We start from the raw sequence: 22,807 nt of genomic DNA, 5'->3' as shown, positions 1-22,807 counted from the left end.
TGTAGCAAAAAAACAATAATTTTATAGAATTTTTAATAGTCTAAAACGAGGCGTTTGAGACATTGTTCATATGAACTTTTCTTCATAAAATTATTTTAAAAATTAATGTCTGAAGTATTGGACAGTACTAAAAAACACTTTATGCACGTGTGTATAATGATCAGTTATAGAAAAAATTTGCAAGTTATCCCTTGAAATACAAATATAAAATATCTGACGCTTATTATGTAAGCAACCCTTACGAAAAAAACACCCAAGATTTTGGTGTTTACACCCAACTTTGGGTGTTTACACTCCATTTTCGGTGTTAACGCCTAAAGGACCATGCACTAATTATATGAAAAAAGTGGCCACCGTTAAAATCGACGAAAACTACGGAAAAATGTAGTTTGTGTGATGCCGATGAAAAGTTCATATCCGCACAACCCTCAAAATATGCTAGTTTTCAAGCTACGAGCCTATAAAGGTAATATTGGTGGTATAAAACGTACACATATTATACATAGAATACCCACTCTTAGCGTTACCCAAGATCAACCAGCGTGGAGGTGGTGAGTGTCTGATCTCCTTTTTTGTTCTTGTTTTTATTTTTTTAATATTTTTTTAATATTTTTTTATTTTTTAATATTTTTTATTTTTTATCTTATAGTGTTTTTCTATTGTCTCAAACTCCTTGATTTTCCCTATTACCAGCATCAATGATGTTATGCAATAATGCATTGCTTGGATATTTTACATTTGGTTGATGACGCGCATATCCGAGATACCAAATCACGCTTGCAATATGTGCACAGGTTCCCAGCGTTCTTGCCCCAGTCTTGCAAGTACAGTAATAACCTAATATAGGTTCCTCATCGATTATACCATCTTCATTCATTGGGCGGTTATTATTACGATATCTTATCCACAATTACCCACGCAACACGCCGACGTCTTTTAGACGTCTAAACGACGTCCCGTCCGTACGTCATATGACGTACTGAAGATGTACCGAAGAGTGAAGACGTCCAGTAGACGTCTTTTTGTACGAAAAATGTGGCGCCCAAAGACGTCCAATAAACATCGTTAGTACGTACAATGGTACGTACATGGTACGTACCAAAGGCGTCCAATAGATGTCATTGTACGTACTAACGATGTCTATTGGACGTCTTTGGGCGGTACATCGTATCACCCAAAGACGTCCAGTAAATATTGTTATATCCTTCCAGGGGGCCTAGATTACGTATCTTTTCACAAAGTAAAAATGCGAAAAGTGAACAGATTTAGAATTCAACCAATAAAATTATAGTATACTCAAGTGAATTCTTTCACTTTTCGCATTTTTACCTCGTGAAAAGATACGTAATAGGCCCCCAGGATGTAAAATGGATGTAGTGTAAACATTTTTGATGGATATTTCTGAAAATAGCATTTATAGAGATTATTAAATTCGCGAAATGGTCGAGAAAGTAAAATCAGATTAATATTTATTTTATTATAAAAAAACAGCTTATAAATGCTTATATATAGTACAGCTAAAATGTATATATAGTTATGCAAACATTTATTACAAGAACTATATTGACTATGTCCTGCATATAGAACCATATAGGTAAAAGAAGCATAAAAAAAGACAGTTCCTCATTTTTAAGACTCATGGGTAGTCATCACGGCCATATTAAATTCTTGCTATCAAAGGCAAGAAATTAAACCCTATTTTATTGTGCGTTCCATTTTCAAATAAAAACATTTTGATAAAAAATAACTAGATGTTTCCAAACACTTCTAAAATTGATTGAAAACTCGGAGCGTAGCTTCTAGCGTGCTTGAAATCTGTGCGGACGTGAAATGGCATGATTTCTTTTTTTTTCCTCCTTTTTTCCATAGAACAACGCTGGCCAAACTTGGAAGCATCATCGTCGTCGGCGTTATATTACGTGTGTAAAATGTTGAACAAATGTCTATCTTCTCGCGCGCGCGTATTCATAAATCACTGAATAAACCTTTGAACGTGTGCAGTTGCACGGATCTTCGAATTCACGTACAATACCGTAAGGATTTATTTTTCTACTTCGAATATTTTTCAGACTTTCTTTGTTGTGACACTAGGTCAAGCAGAAAGTGTGCAACGAGGGAAAAATTACAAATACCGATGCGTGTCGAAGTTCAATTGGCTTCTTAAGATATGGAGGTGTTCTTTATTTCTATAAAAATGATGTAAAAGATCATATATAAAAGAAAAATCAGCGCATCTTTTATATTAATTCATGTCAAATGTCGGCTCGATTCTATTCCTTATTGTATATCTATCTGCGTTTACACAAATACTTTCAATAATAGATTAAAAATAATAAAATACACACAATTTTCGTATATATAGCAGCACCGATTGAGTGCGGTATAACTTAAACTCGGATTAATTTCTAGAAAACTAGATTCATATTCGTTTAAAAATAAGTTGAGAATACTGAATATATTATAAAGTGGAACATGTAACTTCGAAATCCTTCCTCTCTAATGACAATAGGTTTTTTCTTTTCTATACGGTCTTATTGCTATCTCTCAGTTTTAGGCTAAAAATAATATCCGGAATTCATTCGACTTGCCTGAGAGTTTCGATTTTTTACGAACTCATACATATACCTAATATGTATAATAAAACGCACTTACAAATCGAACTGAAAAATTCAAGATTGACTATTCATTAATTCAACGCAAAATCTTAAAAAAAAGAGCACGCAAGCGCATGTTAATCAAACATCACGTTAGACTAAATATTACTTCAGTACTAGAGAAAAGAAGAGACGAAAAGAAAGACGGGGAAGAAAAAGGGGGGAGGAAAGGGACAGAGGTAGAAGAGTTAAAGAATAGGCGAAGGCGATGACATGCAAGTACAAATTACACATTGCACATGTCAGAGTTGCCAACAAGTTTCGTCCACTTCATTGGAAGAATTAATTGCTAAACTACCTTTATAGAAATTTAATACTGTAAGTGATTTTTTGGCTAGTGATTAATCATTTAAAAGCACTATTAAAAGCACTATTAACAGTGCTTTTAATAGTGTTTTTAAGTGATTAATTACTAGCCAAAAAATCACTTACAGTATTAAATTTCTATAAGGGCATATCCCATAACAACCCCATTATCACGTCAACGTTATTTCATAAGCATTTAAAGTCTCGACCGCGAACGGTCGCGACTTCTAATCTCGGCTACCGTCACTTTTGAACGATCCAAAATTTCTCTGCACACTGCATGTGTATGTGACAAAGTCACATCACACAATGGAATCTATCTATATAACAAACTAAAATATGTTTGGACATCGCGACCGCAGTCATAGGCCAGTCAAATTAGACAAAAAAAAGGCCTTTGCTCGAAAGTGATGCGAACTTTTTTATTTCTTTTTAGGCGTGTAGGGGGTGTTTAGAAAAGCTTATTTCTGAGTTGTCGGGGTATTTGACCCAGAGCTTTTTGAGGGGGGGAGAGAAAACCAAAATTTTCGCGGTTTTTTGCATTTATCTCGTTCCGATTAATAGATAGCACTTTTTCGCTCGTGAAAAAGTTGTAGGGCTTGAAAAAACGAAGAAAATGAGCGGTGACTCGTTCCGATTCGTCAAAAATTGAGCCCCCCCCCCCTGGGCAAGCCTCCAAAAATTGAGGACCCCAAAAATTCAATAAATTTTGATGTAATATGCGGCAAATGGTAGGTATTTTCATCCTCTACAAGTTTCATAGTAGTCATTTTTCGATTGCATTTATCAGAAAAGAGACAGAAGCGAAAAACGCGCCGAGTTCCGAACGCTCGGCTCGACACGCGCGACTTCCGGAGGCTCCCTTGGGCTCAATTTTTGACGAATCGGAACGAATCACCGCTCATTTTCTTCGTTTTTTCAAGCCCTACAACTTTCTCACGAGCAAAAAAGTGCTATCTATTAATCGAAACGAGATAAATGCAAAAAACCGCGAAAATTTTGGTTTCCCCTCCCCCCCTCAAAAAGCTCTGGGTCAAATACCCCGACAACTCAGAAATAAGCTTTTCTAAACACCCTTTACACGCCTAAAAAGGAATAAAAAAGTTCGCATCACTTTCGACCTCAATGTCTAATTTGACTGGCCTATCACCTCTGCTCTTGTGATCCCAATATTCGCCATTATAAACAAAACAACGACTGTCCGTGTACGGATCTTGCTTCTTCTTGAACCACAGCGGTTCGTACGAGATAGAAAATCGTAGATAAATTAACTTCGATAGAAATTATTTTGCCTCATCGCGAATCTTCGGAATCCTATCCGATGCTCGCCGGAACCAATCAATTATTGTACTTTCAATGACACGATCATCAATATTTTTGTACCGCTTTTTCACAGCATCTGTAAGTGACAAATTAAAACATTTTATACTTATTTGTAAAAAAAACTAATTTTTTTACTTATTACAAAATTCTAAATTATTATTATATATAATAATATGAAATATAATATAAAATATTAAATCTTGCCTGAAGCTCTTCAATGAGAATGCTCAATCTATTATATACGTACCTATATATATGTATTGCATACATTGAGGCTACGGTCAACGTGACGCTACAAATGCTTTGGAGAGTTCTTCTCCTTCTTTCTTCATTGAAAGAAAAGAGAAAAGGAATGTTTCGAAGCATTTGTAGCGTCACGTTGACCGTAGCCTGAGAAGTATTTCTGGCAGCAATTATTAAGAATCATGCTCTTATGCAGGAAGTGTCACATATAAAAATATCATACCTGTTAGTACCAAGCACGTAGCTATGAATTTTTTCGTATTTCTACACGAAGTTAGACAATACGTCTACAAATTATTACTTCCTCCTTGAAAAAATTCTTTATAAATTTCACGGTCCTTAACTGTTTAGTTAGCTCTGGCCAAAGTGATACCTGTGTACGAATAAATATATTTTTAATCAAACTATTAAACTATTACAACATATAACCTAACTTGTCAGCTTTCTCGACATGTGAAGAAAAATGTGTTTATAGATGTATTGGCATAGATATACGGTTTACGACGGCTGTATTGCTTACGACCACGATCAAATAAGCGTTACGATAGATGTAGTTCTAGCTTTACATGCCCTACGAGCGGAGATATATTGCGACGCAAAGTCCAAAAGTGAAAATTTTATATTAAGATACTTAAGCCTGATCTACAATGTGCTCTTTGCTTCCTGTTTTTTGCTCTTAACCTGTTTGCGACTATCCCGTATTTCGCAATTGCGTCGCGTAACGCGATGTTTTTTGTTCTCTGTCGCCTAAGATAAAAATTGACGAACTTTAGAAGAGACAAGAAACATCACGTTACGCGACGGAATTGCGAAATACGAGATAGTCGCAAAGAGGTTAAGAGCAAAAAACAGAAAGCAAAGAACACATTGTAGATCAGGCTTTACGTAAGATACGTCGACGTCTCTCAATAATATATATAGGTATGTATATATATGTATCAGAAATGTCACTTTCACTACTTTCAACGGTATAGAATTAACACGCGGTCTCGTCCCGGCAAAAAGCAAATGGAGGAGGCTGTTGCACACAGGACGTGTTGCACAGGATATAACATGTGCCGCGCGGTAAGAAGCGACGCGCGGTACGCTCACAACGGACAGATCACTAAAAATATGCGACGCGACTTACTAATTACAGAACGCGACTGACTAACGCAACTTAATTAAACTACGACGCGGGACTTCGGACTGCCGACGTTAACGCTAAATACGACCAACTCAGAATCGGCGGGAGCACAACGCACAACCAGAACAATGGCCGCCGCGAAAGAACGACGTCGACGCGCGTAAAGGCCTTCACACATAAAATGTCGTAAGGACGTAAAACGTAGGCGTAAGAAAATCGATCAATCCCAATCAAGTATTTCCCCCTACTGTGGTTACGGACAGCACAATACTTGATTGGGATTGGTCGATTTTCTTACGCTTACGTTTTACGTTCTTACGCGATTTTATGTGTGAAGGCCTTAACATCACGCACGACCGGCACATGACACGTGACACGCAACTCGCACGCCACTTTCGACCAATTAGAATGCGCGCATCACTGGCGGCACTGAGAGAAATCGCGCCAATGCCTGCGCTCCACGCGAGAGAGACCAATCCTAGGCAAATTAAGCTATAGTAGCCGCTGCGCACGCAACCTGTACATACATACATGGAATGCGTTCCAATATTCGCTGCTACTAAAAATCTGTAGTATTATATATATATATATATATATATATAATATTTTATTAATATATATTAATACATATATTTTATATTATTTAATTATATATTGTAATTAAAGGTAAAAAAGTATGCGCAATTATATAATATTTATTATTATAATATTAATGTAATCTAATATATATATATATATATATATATATATATATATATATATAACTAGATTACATTATACTAGATATTTTAAAAACCTGTAGAAATATATTATAATTCTGCATTCCGCATACTCTTTTTTTAATTACAATATATAATTAAATAATATAAAATCAGATCGACAAAACAATTTTGACGACATCCACAGGACATTCTTAGAACATGAAATAACATGTATAATATAAAAGTAATAAAACATTTTTGTTTTACGCATTGGAAAATATAATAAGACGTTTTCGAGACGTCCTTTAGACGTCTTTTATATGACGGTAAAAATATGACATAACAAAATAATTATATATTATCGAGATATCTATTGAACAAATATGTCAAATAAAGTCATTCAATATTGTTTAACGAAATTAAAATGTAAAAAAACTAGGGTTTAATTTGAAAAATCAGACATATTGACGATGTACTCTGGACATCCCTCAAACGTCTGTGTAAATAACCTCATTATAAGACGTCCAAACAACGTCCTTGAGACGTATTTTAGACGTCCGCAAGAAGGCGACATAAATTAGACTTTTCGGAGCATACTTCGGACGTCCGAAGGACGTCGGTGTGTTGCGTGGGTTGGTATGTTGTCCTATTACGATGACGTGAATACACACGTAATCGCAATAAGTTAGCTTGAAACCTGTGGCTATCTAATTCCAATATTTCTGTATCATCTCTCGTGACTTTATCCTGGATATATGAAGGAGCCAATTCAATTTGATATATATACCTACAGTTAAGTCTTTTAAATAATCTAAATCAAGTATGGGAAAATCTGGTATCTGATTCTCATTGAGTCTCGTCCATTGAGCATTCCCACGCTTAAGGCCTTCAGTCTCCACCAATTCCTGAAGCTCGTTAGGTGCACGAGCTCTCTCAAGTATATTCAGAGCCAATTCAGCTGTGGCTCCTTCCATGTGTATTTGTGCGCGATAGTTATTAATTATTGCTCCAGCTATAAGATAGAATTCCCGTAAATGATTCGCATGATGAAAAAGTATTATATCTTTAAAAAACTTAAAAATCGTCTTAATATGGCCACTACGCGCCTCAATTATCCATCTTGTTTTTGTAATTAATCTCGAATCATTAGCGACTTCAGTGCTGAGTTGAAATTGTCCTGGTTCTAATATTCCCGGCATTCGATGGTCAATGCCGAGTCTATTTAGAAGCGGAAGTACGTCTCTATACCCTCTATCGACAATGACAATACCGCCTTCTCCTAATCATTCTCTAAGTGCTCCTGCATCATCTTCAAACTGTTTTTCAAGCATTGCAGCATCGTTGTTTTGATAATCCGAAAAGTATGGACCATGAATGTCCAAAATATATCCGTCAGGGGCAACCATTAGTGCTGGTTTCACTAAATGACGACTCTTATGTACAGAATAAGACCATCTAAGAGCGCGGTAGTTAGTGGATTTTTCTATGTAACTGTACGTACCATCTATATAAACAATAACTTGTCGATTCTCTACATCGGGATTATACAGAGTGTTAGCAAAATCGGTCACGTGGCGCTGTATATATTCCTCTCTAGTGATTGTCCCTAATCCTATATTTTCGGGTACAAACCGTAGCATCAAAGATTGCCTTACATTAGCTACAGCCAAACTCACAGCTTGTCGACTGTTATATTTGATTAACAGTTTCAGAAAATCGTCAGGCAATCCTTGTCGAAGTTTACATAGAAATAGAAGCACGTCTTTCTCTTTGATGTATCTCCGACCATTAAGTTGTGGAATGGGATCACAATAGGTTACGATTTCATCAAACTGTTGATTACTTACTGGACTGATAATCCTAAATTCTTCATCTGAAAAAGAATTTTTATTTGTAAAGTTGTGCTGTTCATTAGCTATCGAAAATTCTCTTAGCATTGCTAAGAAATCATGTAGTTGTTTACTTGCGAGCATATAACTCCGATCAAAGTATTCGAAATGAGCATGTAAATCTTTAGGAAAACAACCCTCATCATCCAAATGTTCAGGACAAGATCGAATGTTTTCAGGAACATAGATGCCACGATTTATGAATATATCTGTTCTACATTTTATTGATAATCGCTGTAGTTGTCTATTTCTTCTGCAAATAATACATGTACCATTTATCCCCGTTCGCATAATATTCAATCTTGTGTATGCCGGATTATTCTCCAATTGCGTTTCATCAGTTATGAGCGCATTACAATTTATACATACCCTTGAATCTTCTGCATATGGTGCGGGAGATCGCTGGAGATTTTCTCGAAACCTTAACGCGATTTCACGTTTTCGAATATTTTCGTCACCTTGTAATCGAAGCATTGTTCTTCGTACTGATGCCACATTGCAAACAAAACATCGAATTAGATGTGCCATATTGAGATCAATAGTTTAAAACTCACCGGCTATATAGTATAGTACTCAAAAGTATTAATATGATTATGGAACTCAGTTAGATGCTATTGAAAAACGAAGAGATTATGAGCTGAGTTGAATTGAACTGATAAGTTGAAACCGACTGATCGGGAAAAAAAGTTTTAGAAAAAGCTTCTATCAATCGCAGAGAAAAATGTTGGCGAGAATTTTTCTACTTGTTATAAACGTAACAAAAAATCATAAAAAGTTATTGCGTTATGAACAATCAGAAAAAGATAATATACACAGACCAAAAGATAGATTGGAATTAGCAAGTGAGAAATCAATATATACTGTTGGATGTAGATTTTAATTGCGAGTGTGATGTAGCCTCCTAGCGCTCGTTAGGTGAGAATGAAAAATGCGAAATCTGTATTAGGGCTTAAGGCCTCTGGATAGTCACGGTGTCGTTTGGTGTCGACACCAAAATTTGGGTGTCAACACCAAAAGTTGAGTGTCGACACCAAAACTTTGGTTAAAGTTTTAACCTTGCATTTTATAATTTTTATCTTTTGTTTTATAATTGGGTGTCAACACTGAAACCCGATTGTCGACACCTAACTTTTGGTGTCGACAATCGGGTTTCAGTGTTGACACCCAATTATAAAACAAAAAATAAAAATTATAAAATGCAAGGTTAAAACTTTAACTTATAATGAGGCCACATTATACATACATCTAACTTTGAATTATATATATATATATATATATATATATATATATATATATATATGTAGGTCCGGAAGTATGTTCCGGGACTTTTATTTTTTTACATCGGTATATTCCAGGACATTTGGCAGTTTCCAGGACTGTCCTGGAAAAAATTCATGTCCTACGGCACGTTTCGGGACAATTTTTTGAATCTGATTACATATATATGCGTTATATTCCAGGACTGTACATTTCAAAAAACGTAAACAGTCCCGGAACATACCTCTAGACCTACATATATATATATATATATATATACCCAAGTAGCAGATGATATTTTTTAAATGTTTTTTTTAATATTTATTTTTCATTAATTTTATACATTGTACAATTCATTGTAAAAAAATTTTTTTTAACATTTATTGAATATTTATTTTACATTAATTATTTGTTTGAACTAATGATTTAAACGCTCGATAGCACACGGATGTGCCTTTGCTTTGGTGTGCGTTGGCAGCATGTGGAGGGGATGCGCTGCTAGCGCATGCGCAGGGGCCATATTCTGTTCGTCGTCAGTGCCGTTAACGGCGTCGGCCTGGTCGGCCATGTTGGCGCAGGCTCTATACGATACGAGAAACCTGCGCAACGACGCTTAATCGAACCGACAGTTATCGGTAGGTAGGAACGGAATACAGGCCCCGCGCATCTCCCGATCTCTTCCACATGCTGCCAACACACACCACAAAGCGAAGGCATATCCGGTGTCACACATATGTATGTATCTGCTATATTTATAGTCAAAGTCGGTAAATGGACGCGGCGTCAGAGTCGCATGATCGCCATTTTTACTCAGTGACGAGTATGTATGGTTTATCTATATCTATGTATAATTCGAAGTTATATGTATAATGTGACTTCATAATAAAAAGTCAAAGTTTTAACCTTGCATTTTATAATTTATATATACATATATATATATATATATATATATATATATATATATATATATATATATCGTTTTTTATGAAATATATACCCTTACGAAAAAAACACCCTAAATAACACCTAAAAAAACACCCAAAAAAACACCAAAAAATAATAACGTAATTTCGAATACCCAAATGGCGTTTACACCATTTGAGCGTTAACGCCAAGAAAAACACCAAAAAATAATGGCGTAATTTCGGATCCCCAAATGGCGTTTACACCATTTGAGCGTTAACGCCAAGAAAAACACCAAAAATAACTCCGAAATTTTTTGTGTCATTTTTGGTGTTTTTCTTGGCGTTAACGCTCAAATGGTGTAAACGCCATTTGGGGATCCGAAATTACGCCATTATTTTTTTGTGTTTTTTTGGTGTTTTTTTGGGTGTTATTTAGGGTGTTTTTTTCGTAAGGGAACTATTATTTGCGATAGCTAAATCAAATATTGTAATCAAAATTGGTTAAAAACTCATATCAAAATTGTTTCATTTGATTATTGATAAGAATAATTTTCCCACATGACTCGGGACTTGTTCAGCTTAACTTTGTCCTCTCGAAGATAATGATTAGTGCGTTATAAATATGAAAGCTATTAGCATAAATAAAAGCTATTACTTATGTTAAATTTTTTTATGCTACTATCATCATATTTATCTCTGTCTCTCTCTTTCTCTCTCTTTTCTTTGGAAATTACATATACAGAGTGTACCATTTTAATGTACTCACCCTAAAAACTTTTTTTATTTTTAATTGTAGAAAAAATTGCTTTAGTCAAAAGTTGTTTGATTTGAAAGGGGGCACATGATTCCAATGTGAGTTATGTTGTAGATGTCGTTTTCAAAAAATTTTAAAGGCGACTAATTTCTTAAATAGAACTTGATTTTTTTCTCGAGATAAAAGTTATAGATTTTATCGAGATGATTTCAAAACACTATAACAATGCTCTCTTTTATTAAGAATTTCTTGAAATATTTTAAATTTTGTCGTAATATTTTTTATTTAAAATATGAAATATCTCTCTCCCTCTCTCCCTCCCTCCCTCCCTCTCTTTCCCTCCCTCCCTCTCTCCCTCTCTCTCCCTCCCTCTCTCTCTTTCTCTCTCTCTCTCTCACACACACTCTCTCTCACTTCCTCTCTTTTTGTATTTGTGTAGACTTATTACTGCGATGATAGCTCGTTTCGCTACACGCACACAGCTGCATCATGTAAAATTCCTTTCCCCCATTTTTTTATTTTGAACATGATGGCTACGTCATGTATTATTTGTATCAGTAAAACTAGTTGTCTTCCGGAATATCACGTCGATTATACTTCTAATGCTTGCAATTAATCGCCTGGAAAACTTCTTTTTATATGAATGAAATAGGCATTTCTGCTTTTACGAGTCACGTTAATTTGGAAATTATCACATAATATTGAGAAAAACAGAAATAATTAATAGAAATAAAATTGTTTGTTCCGCCAATAATGATTAAACCAGAAAAAGTTTATTATTCTCGACTACAATTGGCAATACGTATATTAAAACGTTACGACGTTTCGACCCTTAGGATTGGGTCCTTCTCAAGCAATCTAAATAACAAACAATTCAGTGTAACAATAATTTGGTCGACGAGATAAAAATTAATAGTCAAGAAAAAATATTATAAAAGCGATACCTGGTGAACTAATTTTTGTTACAAACTTAAACATCTGTATTTACGAAGATTTTACCCGAAATGGTCATAAAACTAATCGCTGGAAGAACAATAGTCAATAAGCAATGTAAATAAAAAAAGAAAAAGTATGCTGCAGTTCAAGAAAAGCAAAGATACTTTACATGTATAAATCAGTGACAGTAGAGAATGCGTTTTATAAGGAGAGTGTGACCGCCGTGATGAAATGGTGTCGTTAATGCCCACAAGAATTTTGGAGCAAGAAATAATTAATTTATAATTATTACCAATTGCTTGTTTACCCATTGCAGAACCTAAATTACTAAAAGGATGGTTACTATTATAACATCGAATATATCAATGCTTGATTTTATGCTGTTACTAAAGTCAGTATAATATTCAGTGAAAATAAATTACAAAAAATGGTAGGTGTACACACATGCGCACACGCATCATTTCATAAACATAAACTAATAGAAAATTGTTTTAAGATTAGAGATTTTTAATACGACAATTTGAAATTGCTTGTTCCGTATTAAAATATTGATGATGAAGGTCAAAAATATCATTTTCTGTAAGTTTAAACATTAAATTTATCTAACTCCGAATTCATAAGAAAATCTATCCTTAAAATTTGTTAACTGTTATCATCTTTTTATCATCTACAATTTAATTTTCGATAAAATTCGACAATTAGGGCCTATACGAGAAATCAATTGGGAGGAGGTAAATTTTATATATTCTTGCCCCCTGAATCCAAAACTGTTGATAAAATTTCAGTCGCTTGTATTTTCTAAGATATCGTCAAAAAAGTCAGAAAAAAATGCGGTAATTATGTAATATTAGGTATTAGGGAGCCACCCCAATTTCCATAATTTTGAAATATATATGTTGTCAAGGTTACTCATTACTTTGAGTAATGTTGTGAAGGTTTTAATTTGGGGTCGTTGCTTATTAAAAAAATTAGGTAATTCTTTAGAAAAACTTATACAGCTCCTCACCTCCAATATTGATAAAATTATGCTCATTCAACACGTTTTTATAAGAAACGAAAGAATGTTGTATGAATAGAAAAGTGTATGCGTGGATGCAGTGGGTTTCGCCCTCCCCCCTCCCCCTGCGGGGGCTCCTTCTCCAAAAAACTCACCTAACCGAATCCAATTGTTGTGTGGAAAAGTATATGTGTGATCATACATGTAACGTGTGATTTACCCACACAACAATTCGATTGGGTTAGGTTAGTTTGGAGGTGAAGCCCTTTGCAGGAGGGCGGAACTCACTGTTTATATATGGTATCGTAGAATTACATACTATTCATTATATTTTCTTTGTTAATAACTTTTTAATAAGCAATGACCCTCAACTTTTATCAACAGTTTTAGATTCAGAAAGCAAAAATACATAAAATTTACCTCTTCCCAATTGATTTCTTGTACAAGCCCTAATTTTCGAGTTTTAACTCATTTTCTATATTACATGATATTGCAACATCGCTTGGCTAACAATAAGTCGACAAAAATTTAATGAATTCTTGTACATACTTGTTGCATTTTGTAAAGCAAAGAACCGAAGAAGCTTTCTTGGCGGAAGAGACTCTATACGTTGCGTATATAAGGCTGTGCACAAATCATACGGCTTACGTAACAGGATCATATTTCATTCTTTGCTATGTGTTTTACATTACGACTCCCTCCACCAGTTAGTTATATCGCATTGCGTTTTCTTCCGCGCTGCATATATTAAAGTCCATTCAGTCGATTAAACATTCCAATTTTAATGTTATTTTAAGCATAAGAATCTTACGTTATATAAAACTTGAATCTTACTTTTCTCAAAATAAACTTTTATAAGACAAGATTCTCTATTGCTAATCTATATGTGTCTCGTTTACAAAGATCTAACTCTTTTCTTAATAAGAAAATTTGTTTTACAAGATTGAAGTTTATATACCAAATATGCTATACAAAATTTTGGTAATAATTACCGAACCTTTTGTTCGCAAATAGAGTGAGTTAAATTGAATAGAAAAATCTTCTACCATTTTGCAAAATTTGCAATACTTGAGAATGGGACATCCGTCTCTTCTCGCCGCGCGCCGCGCTTCTACTCGAGTAGATTGGCTGATCTTTTTCAATTGATTTCTTAGTAAGTATTGCGAATTTCGCAAAATAGTAGAAGACTTTTTTATTTGGTTTAACTCACTCTACTTGCATACAAGAGGTTCGGCGATTATTACCGGACACCCTGTATATGATAATTTAAAATGCTTACAAAAGTGCTAGTCAATGCTGAGACTCACTCTTGTAATAAATTGCCAACAACTGATACTTTGAGCAATCGAGAAAACACAAGACTTTCAAATTGACATATGTGATTGTGTATTATCTGTTCTAAATAAATCAGAGTTACCAATAGCGCTTAAGGTAGCGCGGTAGGTGAACCGTTTCAGTTTCCGTGGATCGTTAGTAACTTCCTTGAACTAAGTATGTGAGGTTATGCATGAATAATCGTCGCCGATTCAAAAAATTTATGGGCGCAACTACACTCTCCAACACAGATTAAAAAGTAATCGACCAACTTTGCCTTATACTGTAGCAGTATAAATAACGCAAATAATAAAATTATATAGAAGTAACAGAAGTAATCGTAGATAATGTACTTTTCCTGCTAGAATGATAGATATGGATGTCATTATCGTTAAATGTTTTTGAACGATCGGGAATATTCATTTTTGTTATGATATAGAGTGATGATAATAAATAGGTGCTTAAACAGCAAGAACACATTTGAAAATAATAAAATATTTATTTTTTATTTTTTGAAATAAATGTTATAGATTGTTTTCTGCATATTTTCACTTATATAAAATAATTTTTGAATATGTAGGTAAATCTAAATATCTAAAAAGTGAAATTAGACATCTTATACATAATTCTTTCGCGGTCTTGTTAAAAACGGATAATCAAGAAATCATTTTTAAAAATTTGTTTTAAAATTTTACTTGATTTGTCACTTGGTAGCACTCGGTAATTCCCTACTTATAGCTTTAATTTGAAATAGAGAAAAAGAGGATAAATCATTGTAAGGAATGTGAGATTATGACGACAAATAGTATTAAAAGTTTTGAAGTGCTCTTTTGTAAAATTATATTTTTTAACCTTTATGTACTTTTTTCTTAGAAAATACATTAATTCAATAAATATTAGAAAAATGAAAAAAATTAAACATTTTAAATTTTTTCAGAAATATGAATAGATTAGATTTAATCATTCAGTTTTTAAAAATTATAATCTTATCAGAAATTAGGCGATCAATCAAAGTTGCGAGAAACTGACTTTTTCAAATCATAATTAAAATTAGAAAAGAACTTATTTATAAAAGAGCTTATTTAGAGCATTGATTGAAATGTATGTCAATCATATGAGAAAAAAAGAATAAAGAAAATATAATTCAAATATTTTAATTCAATGAATTTAGTGAAAAAAAGAAATATAAAGATTTAACCTTATGATTTCAAAACTATACAAACTTTCTTCTCATATTTTCTTTGTCATTGTTCCATTGAATTATCACGTCTAACAGTAAAACAAGACATGAAAATTTTACTTTAAATTGTATGTTAAAACATTAACTATAAGCTTTCATATTGTTTATGGGATAAATATTGACAAAAGGGGACTCAGCTCCTGAGTAACCTTCAGAAGGTTTGAGCCGTCACTCGTTCTTTATTAAAAAATTATTAACAAAAAAAGTTTGAAAAAATAGCAGTTATTTTGAGTATTAAAAGACATAAACGACTAATATGTATGTGGAAATAGTATATGTATGAACGAAGGAAAGTCATTTAAAGCAATGAATCGTTAATATATTGAACAGTTTTTATGTTAAAGCAGAGAATAGTTGGCATAGAAAAGTATATACATACAATTTTATGTGTTAGGAAGCATGAATACAAAGTATTTTCTGTTTTAACCATAATTGTATGATTATAATTATAAATATTATTTATTTAATTTATTGAATGCGTGGGGAGAGGTGTACACCATAGACCCACGTATACAGATATAGGGTGAACTATTGACTTATAATTGCTTAAGTCTATGATTATTTATTAATCTACGAAAAAAACTGAACAAGGAAATCTTCAATATATATTTTTGATAAAAGACTGTAGATATAATTTATATTATTATTGGTATAATTTAATATTAAAATATAAAAAGTATTTCTCTCCTCCTTTTCTTACTCCTTCCGCATAACCTTCTTTCTCTTTCTTCTCTATCCTCATAATTAATAATACGGTTTTCTATCTCTTATTTTTTTTATTTAATTTTTAATTTACCTAAGGGCTCCCGTACAATCAAAAATATAAGAAACAAGGAACAGATATTAACAATTATGAATGAGAAATCAGGAATAAAGCTGATGTAGCATTGGTATACGGCTTCCGATAGATTAAAAATCTATTGCCTGTGTTATTCCCCGTTTCTGTTGCTTCTGTTTTTGATTGTGCATCCAGGTTTATTCCTGATTCCTTAAGGCCCTTATACAATAGGCAATAGCGATAGCGATAGCGAAAAGTTTGTCGCTGTCGCTATCGCTATCGCTATCGCCTATTGTGCAAGGGGCTTTAGTCCTAATCGCTATAATATCTGTTCCTTGGTTCTTTATACGAGTATTTTTGATTGTGAGAGGGCCTTAAAAATGTAGGGAAGAAGCATGCTCTGTGTGAGTTAATCCACGTTACTGTGCGTGAACACGCAGCAAGCATAACGCGATACTGTTACGCGGGCAAGTCCCGCAGCTATACCCGCGCATATATTATATATCGAGTGCGCCGTAATAGCAGTGCCCGAACTTTTTCAATCATTGATCGTATCGTATACACAGTAGAATATATTCGTATGAGAATCGCTACAATCGTATGATGATCGCTATAACGCGATTTTTCTCTCATTGTAAATCAATCGAGGACTCGTAAAATAATGTTTATGTGCTGCTATCCTATATGCATTTACATTATCACATTGAAGTGCAAAAGAGAACGAGAGATAGAATCCGCAATGACGAGGTGACTTTTTATTCTGAACATATTTATCCTGAGCATCAGAATAGACTAAAAGCAGAGACTGAGAGAAAGTTTCAGAAATAAGAGCATTAACATTTGGTCCTAATAACAAATTTTTTGTAATAGAATCGATTTTTTTTTTATACCTATATAACCAAGTTTTCTGTGTTATTCAGTAATTGATACTCCTTAAATTCTTCTCTTATGTTGTACTTTTACTTTATATATATTTACCGCTTAGAATCGATCACTACATTAGAATTAAGAAAAAAACCAAATGAAAGAAGATACCATATGTATCCATAAACTCACATTATAGTGAAATGATTGATCGATTATAATGTCATTATCGCTGTGAAATTCTATCGATGTATATTTTCGTTTATCAACAGTATTTACACATGTGTCATTAGAATAAGAGTGTATAGATCGAGAGAAAACTTATTGAAAAGAAGTTGGCTAGAGGTGCTGGATAGTTATTACAGTATAGTTATTAAAGCTTATTGTTATTAGAATAATGTACAATGTTAAAAAAATTATTCTATAGTAAGTTCAAATAATTGTTGTTTAAAAAAAATAACAATTTTTTTTCCTCAAACGATAATATCTCGAAAACATCAAGATAACAATCGATCAAATTGTAATTTTCTTTATAACTATTTAGTATTAAACGATTAAAGTTTAAAGATGATTTCATTCAAATTCTGATTAACTTAATTGATAATTAATACAAACTATATACACAAGTGCTTAAAATTTAAAAGAATTCGTTGTCATTAATTTATTAATCTTTCTTTTTTATATAAATCACAAAAAATTAATAATTTTCTCTTTATTAACAAAATGCTTCTTCAATTAGTTGACTGTCGATTAAATTAATCAAAGTTTAGTTGAAATAAAATAATAAAGGAGAAAATAAAGAAATAATTCCTTGTACTGAAATATGATTTCTTATATGTATATCGAAATTTTCTGTTTTTGATTTTTTATTTATAATTTCTTATTCGTTATTTCTTATTGATTGTATCTAAGCCTTATAATGTAGTCTTTACATAAAGATATATAACAATGTTAAAGACTATTATGTAACACGTGATAACCAACCAATTTTCCGTTACGCATTTACTCTGGAAAAACGGGAGATTGATTGGCTATCAATCGACTTTTTGCTGCGTAACAGCTGCCTATCTTGTCTATAGCCGCCATTATCTTTAGTAAAGTCTAATAATAAAATTTAATAACATGAAAGAAAAGAATTATCGATATAAATTATTGATAACAGAGGCCGACAAAGACCTCATCATCATTCTCGCTATCTCGGACTGGACAGAGTGACTCCGAAGGACTTTGTCGCGTTGAAACCAAATCTGTTGACAAAACTGGTCCATCACGTCAGGTTCTTGAGATAGAAGCGAAAGGTGCGAAAAATTGCATTTTTTGCACTTTTTGATTGGTTATATCTCGAATCTAAATAAGAACGTGTCACAGACTTCAATAAGGTCTCAAATTGAAGCTTGAGACTTCTACTTGTAGAAAATCTTAAGAGTCTTAAACTAAAAATATTTGTTTTTATAAAAAAGCCAAAAAGTGCAAAAAAAAAAAACATTTTTCTCAATTCTTGATCGGTTTATATCTCTTATCAGAAGCGTTGCAGTTGTGTGGACTGCAGTGACCATGCAAATTAAATCTCAAGATTTTGAGTTTACGTGAAAAATGTGAAAAGTCTTAAACAAATATATTTTTTCCGAACATCCGGTCAAAAGTGCGAAACAAATTTCGTTCTCTTTTTAATCGGTCGCTTCATAGCTTCAGTTATGCTCAATTGAATATCTTCTCCAAAGTCTCCAACTTCAATAAATTTGTAATCCATTTCTATTCAGAGATTCGACTAACAAAATGCGAAATATGGAATTTTTATTTAGTTTTTCTTTCAGACTTTTGACAGAGTTTGCTGGGAAAAATATTTTTGGTTTGAGGCATTTAACCAAAAACCTGATGTGATGAACCAATTTTGTCAACGGATTTGGTTTCAGCGCGTCAAAGTTGAAAATGTGTTGACCTGATGTATATTTGGAAATATAGATACTGCAGACAATAAGAAAAAGTTATCAATTAATTGAATCTAAGAATATCAAGAAATTAATTGATTTCTTAACATAAAAGCCCCAAATACCTATTAATTATTCGATCAATTTTTATATTCTTTCCTAGCTCAATTATAGAGCATCTATTAAGCGAGAGGTCTCAGTTCTCTTGTTAGTGTGTCGCTTCGCATAAATATATGCGATTTTTCACTCTTATTGGCCGCGTTCAGGAAATACAACTATTGAGTGAGCGCTCATTATGATTGGTTCTTACACTTAGATCCGGAGAAGAACCAAAGGTAAGAACCAATCATATTAAAGAATCACTAACCGCTCACTCAACAGTTGTGTTTTCTGAATGCGGCCATTGCTCTATTCAAAAGGATAAAAAATTCATAACACAAAAAGAACTCAAAATTACTTCGTACGAAGAATTCTTACAAGACCAAAATTATTTGATGTGAAAAGTGTTTATACTGGTACTAGTTTTGTATGAAAAAGAAGATAAAAAATTTCGGCGTATAAAAAAATAAATAAAAGAATAAGGCAATTCGCTCATAAAGAGCATTTGAAAATCTACAAAACATGTAATTTGTACTAGATCTTATCATATTATAGAATATGATAAGATCTAGTTTATCTAGATAAACAATAGTAATACAATCCTTAGTTTGAAATCTATAATTAAGAAGAAGAAAGAGAAAATGGAAACCAAGATATGTTTAATCCTAATGACTTGAAAAAAAAATTGATTGTATGATTATTTGCTTATGTGTTAATCGTATTTTAGTGTAGTGCTTAATAAATGTTTAATGAATACCCGTATATTCAAGTAAAAACAAGTCGATATCTTTATGCAAAAATTAACGTAAAGAAACTACATTTTTCTTTTTTTAAAGATTGCATTTATTTATTAACGTTCGAACGTATGAATGCCTGCAATAATTTAGAAATATTTGAAATGTTTTCGTGTTAGTTTTTCTAACTGTAGATATCGTAAGTAATGTTTCTGACTGTTGACATTGTGAGCGACGTCAGAAAAACTAGCATGGAAATATGCGCTGTCAAAGTCTGTTCAGTTCAGTTTTGATTTATAAAAGAGAGTGTTAGTATTCACAGCTTACCTTTTTTCTTCTTCTATGTTTGATCTTGTAAATCCTGTGTGAATCACTACGTTTGTTCGTCTCCCCACGTGATATTTTTATTGATAGATATCATGTCTGGACGTTCTTCTTGAATGATCTTGAAAATTATGATGTACCCAACACTGAAGGGTAATCATTATAAATGAGACTGATATATGATTCTAACAATAAATCACGACTAAATTGTACTTTAGAAGCTCATGATCGAGATTCTCCCCCCTCTTCTCCCTCCCCCCTCTTTCCTCTCTCTCTCTCTCTCTCTCTCTCTCTCTCTCTCTCTCCCTCTCTCCCTCTCCCTTTCCCTCTCCCTCTCCCATCTCTCTCCCTCTCTCTCCCTCCCCCTCTCTCTCTTTCGCGCGCATGATATTTCAACCTGTGCTATTGTGATATTCAACATGCTAATAATTTTGATCTGGAAATTATACCAGTGAAAGACATTATTAATTATGGAATTAATTATTTATCTGCAAATTAGAAATTCTGGATTTTACTGAATTAAGCTTAGAATAACCTAGTATAATTTCTTATTTTACCTTTTTTCTTTGCTTAATTTTATCTACAGAGTGTTAATGAATATAAATTCCTTCGATGATTTAGTTTTCAATTTGAGAAATATCAATTTTTTTAAATCAAAATATAAAAATTGGGTAATTATTTAGATTAAATGAACCCCCCCTGTAATGACCTTGATCTTGATATATAGGGTATCCTAAGTTTTTCCGGACAAACTTTAGTAGTATGTTCTATGAGCAGAAATAAGAAAAAAATGTTATATAAACATAGGTCCTAAAATGGTTTATTAGATGTAAAAGTGTCGTTATATTCAATCCTTCAATTATAAACAGGCGGCGGGACAGCTCAACAGTTTTAACGTACCATCTATGATCTTGATCACATTGAATTTTCCCCCAAATTGACGCAATCGTACGCACGATATGTTACGCACATATGTAAACGCATGTCTTGTTCGCTATCATCAAAACGGAATTTATGTTCAACTCAACGTGTAAATTACATGATAGATGAATTTGTGTTATCGCGTCACGTCGCGAGAATGGCAATTACTTCGCTTATGAATACGACTTGTATAGAGATTGGCTGGCAGTAACATACTGTAGCATGGCCTTTCCTCCTAGGTAGATTGGTCAACCGCGCGAGTTACTGGACAATAAAAAAGAAAACACGGCGACGACATTGCAAGGTTGGCGATTATTGCAATCGGGATGACGCAACGTGAGGACTGCGTTGCTTTGTCGCAAGAGGTTTTGTATTAAATTCCCTGTTCGCGGAATCAATTCTTTTACATCGTCAAAAATTACTTTTTCCAAGGGAAATATCTACTATGATTGTTTTTATAATAAAAAACTTGCAAATATTCCTCTTCATGATTCCTCTTGGTGAATTTTAATGAGCTTGAAATATATTGTAAAATGACGTATTAAGACCCGTAACGTATATTTTTTAATAAGAGCTTCCTTGTATGATGATGAAAAGATATACCTCCTTTGAAAAACATTCTCTTGACTTTTATGTTTCTAAGCATACACGGTTAAAACTGTAAGAAATATGGAAAAAATATTTTAAACAAAAATGTTATAGTTTTAAAAGAACTTTGTAAAAGTGTAGGGGAGACCGGGGCGGAGTCGTCACTGCAATTATCGAAATCTGTATGTTGTGTGAACTCGTCATTAATATTGTAAACACTACTTATGGTGCCCATGGTGACCAACGGAATTTAGTGAGATTATATGCTGTTGTGATTTTCATTAAGGCAAACGTGTTTTCGGAGGTCAAAAGTAAAATTTTTTACGCGTCGAAAATATTAAATATTTTAAATATTATTTTTTTTTTTCAAATCTCAATATAGTGATTCTGAAGAGTAATGCATGCTAAACACAAATCCAGTAATTTATTTTTGTTGATTTCTAATATTTCATGAGCGATCAAACTTAAAATCTCTCCGGGGCGAAGTCGTCACAAAGCCATATCATGGAGGCTTCGGGCAAAAATCAAAGTCAAAGAAGCACCAGTGGTCGGATTCCGGCGTGGACTTGAATAATATGTGTTGCGTGTGCTCAGAGATGACAGAATAGAGCTGACGAGAAATAGTGCATTTCGTGTGAGCGTAGAGCACATAAGTGTGTGTGCTTTTCTTGTAATTATTTTCCGTTATCGTGTTTTTAATTAATGTTTCCATTTTTCTATTAAAAAATAATTAATAAAATGTATCCTATTATTTTTCATGATCGGAATTATAAATTTTCATTTAAAATTCAGTCCGAGAATGAAGTGACGACTCCGCCCCGGCAATTTTGACATTTCAATTTTTGCACCTTTGTCGTTTTCACTCTATACCAGTTGAACAAAGCGACGTAGACCAAAAATGTCCTTATAAATTTTGTAGCCAAGGG

At 33.2% G+C, this 22,807-nt stretch overlaps 1 protein-coding gene across 5 annotated transcripts; it reads right to left on the bottom strand.

The window, feature by feature from the left end:
- Positions 1-310: 310 nt before the first annotated feature.
- Positions 311-22,345, bottom strand: LOC139814734 (uncharacterized). 5 transcript variants are annotated; one of them, XM_071781212.1, is made up of 5 exons: positions 20,376-22,345; positions 8,612-8,727; positions 8,317-8,495; positions 7,855-8,226; positions 6,476-7,786 (listed from the first exon to the last, which is right to left on the bottom strand). In XM_071781212.1, exons 2-5 carry the CDS (start codon positions 8,626-8,628, stop codon positions 7,746-7,748), a joined length of 609 nt encoding a protein of 202 aa, XP_071637313.1. In that variant the 5' UTR covers positions 8,629-8,727; positions 20,376-22,345; the 3' UTR covers positions 6,476-7,745. The 5 variants fall into 5 exon arrangements, 3 of the variants coding, with proteins under 3 accessions (XP_071637312.1, XP_071637313.1, XP_071637310.1); XM_071781209.1 differs by having other exon boundaries at positions 6,476-7,773; XM_071781211.1 differs by lacking the exon at positions 20,376-22,345 and having other exon boundaries at positions 6,475-7,773; positions 8,612-9,276.
- Positions 22,346-22,807: the final 462 nt, after the last annotated feature.

Source organism: Temnothorax longispinosus, chromosome 6 (genome assembly GCF_030848805.1).
Source record: "Temnothorax longispinosus isolate EJ_2023e chromosome 6, Tlon_JGU_v1, whole genome shotgun sequence".
Lineage (NCBI taxonomy): Eukaryota > Metazoa > Arthropoda > Insecta > Hymenoptera > Formicidae > Temnothorax > Temnothorax longispinosus.
Note: the sequence above shows the minus strand (reverse complement) of the source record. Positions and strands in the feature narration are given on the sequence as shown.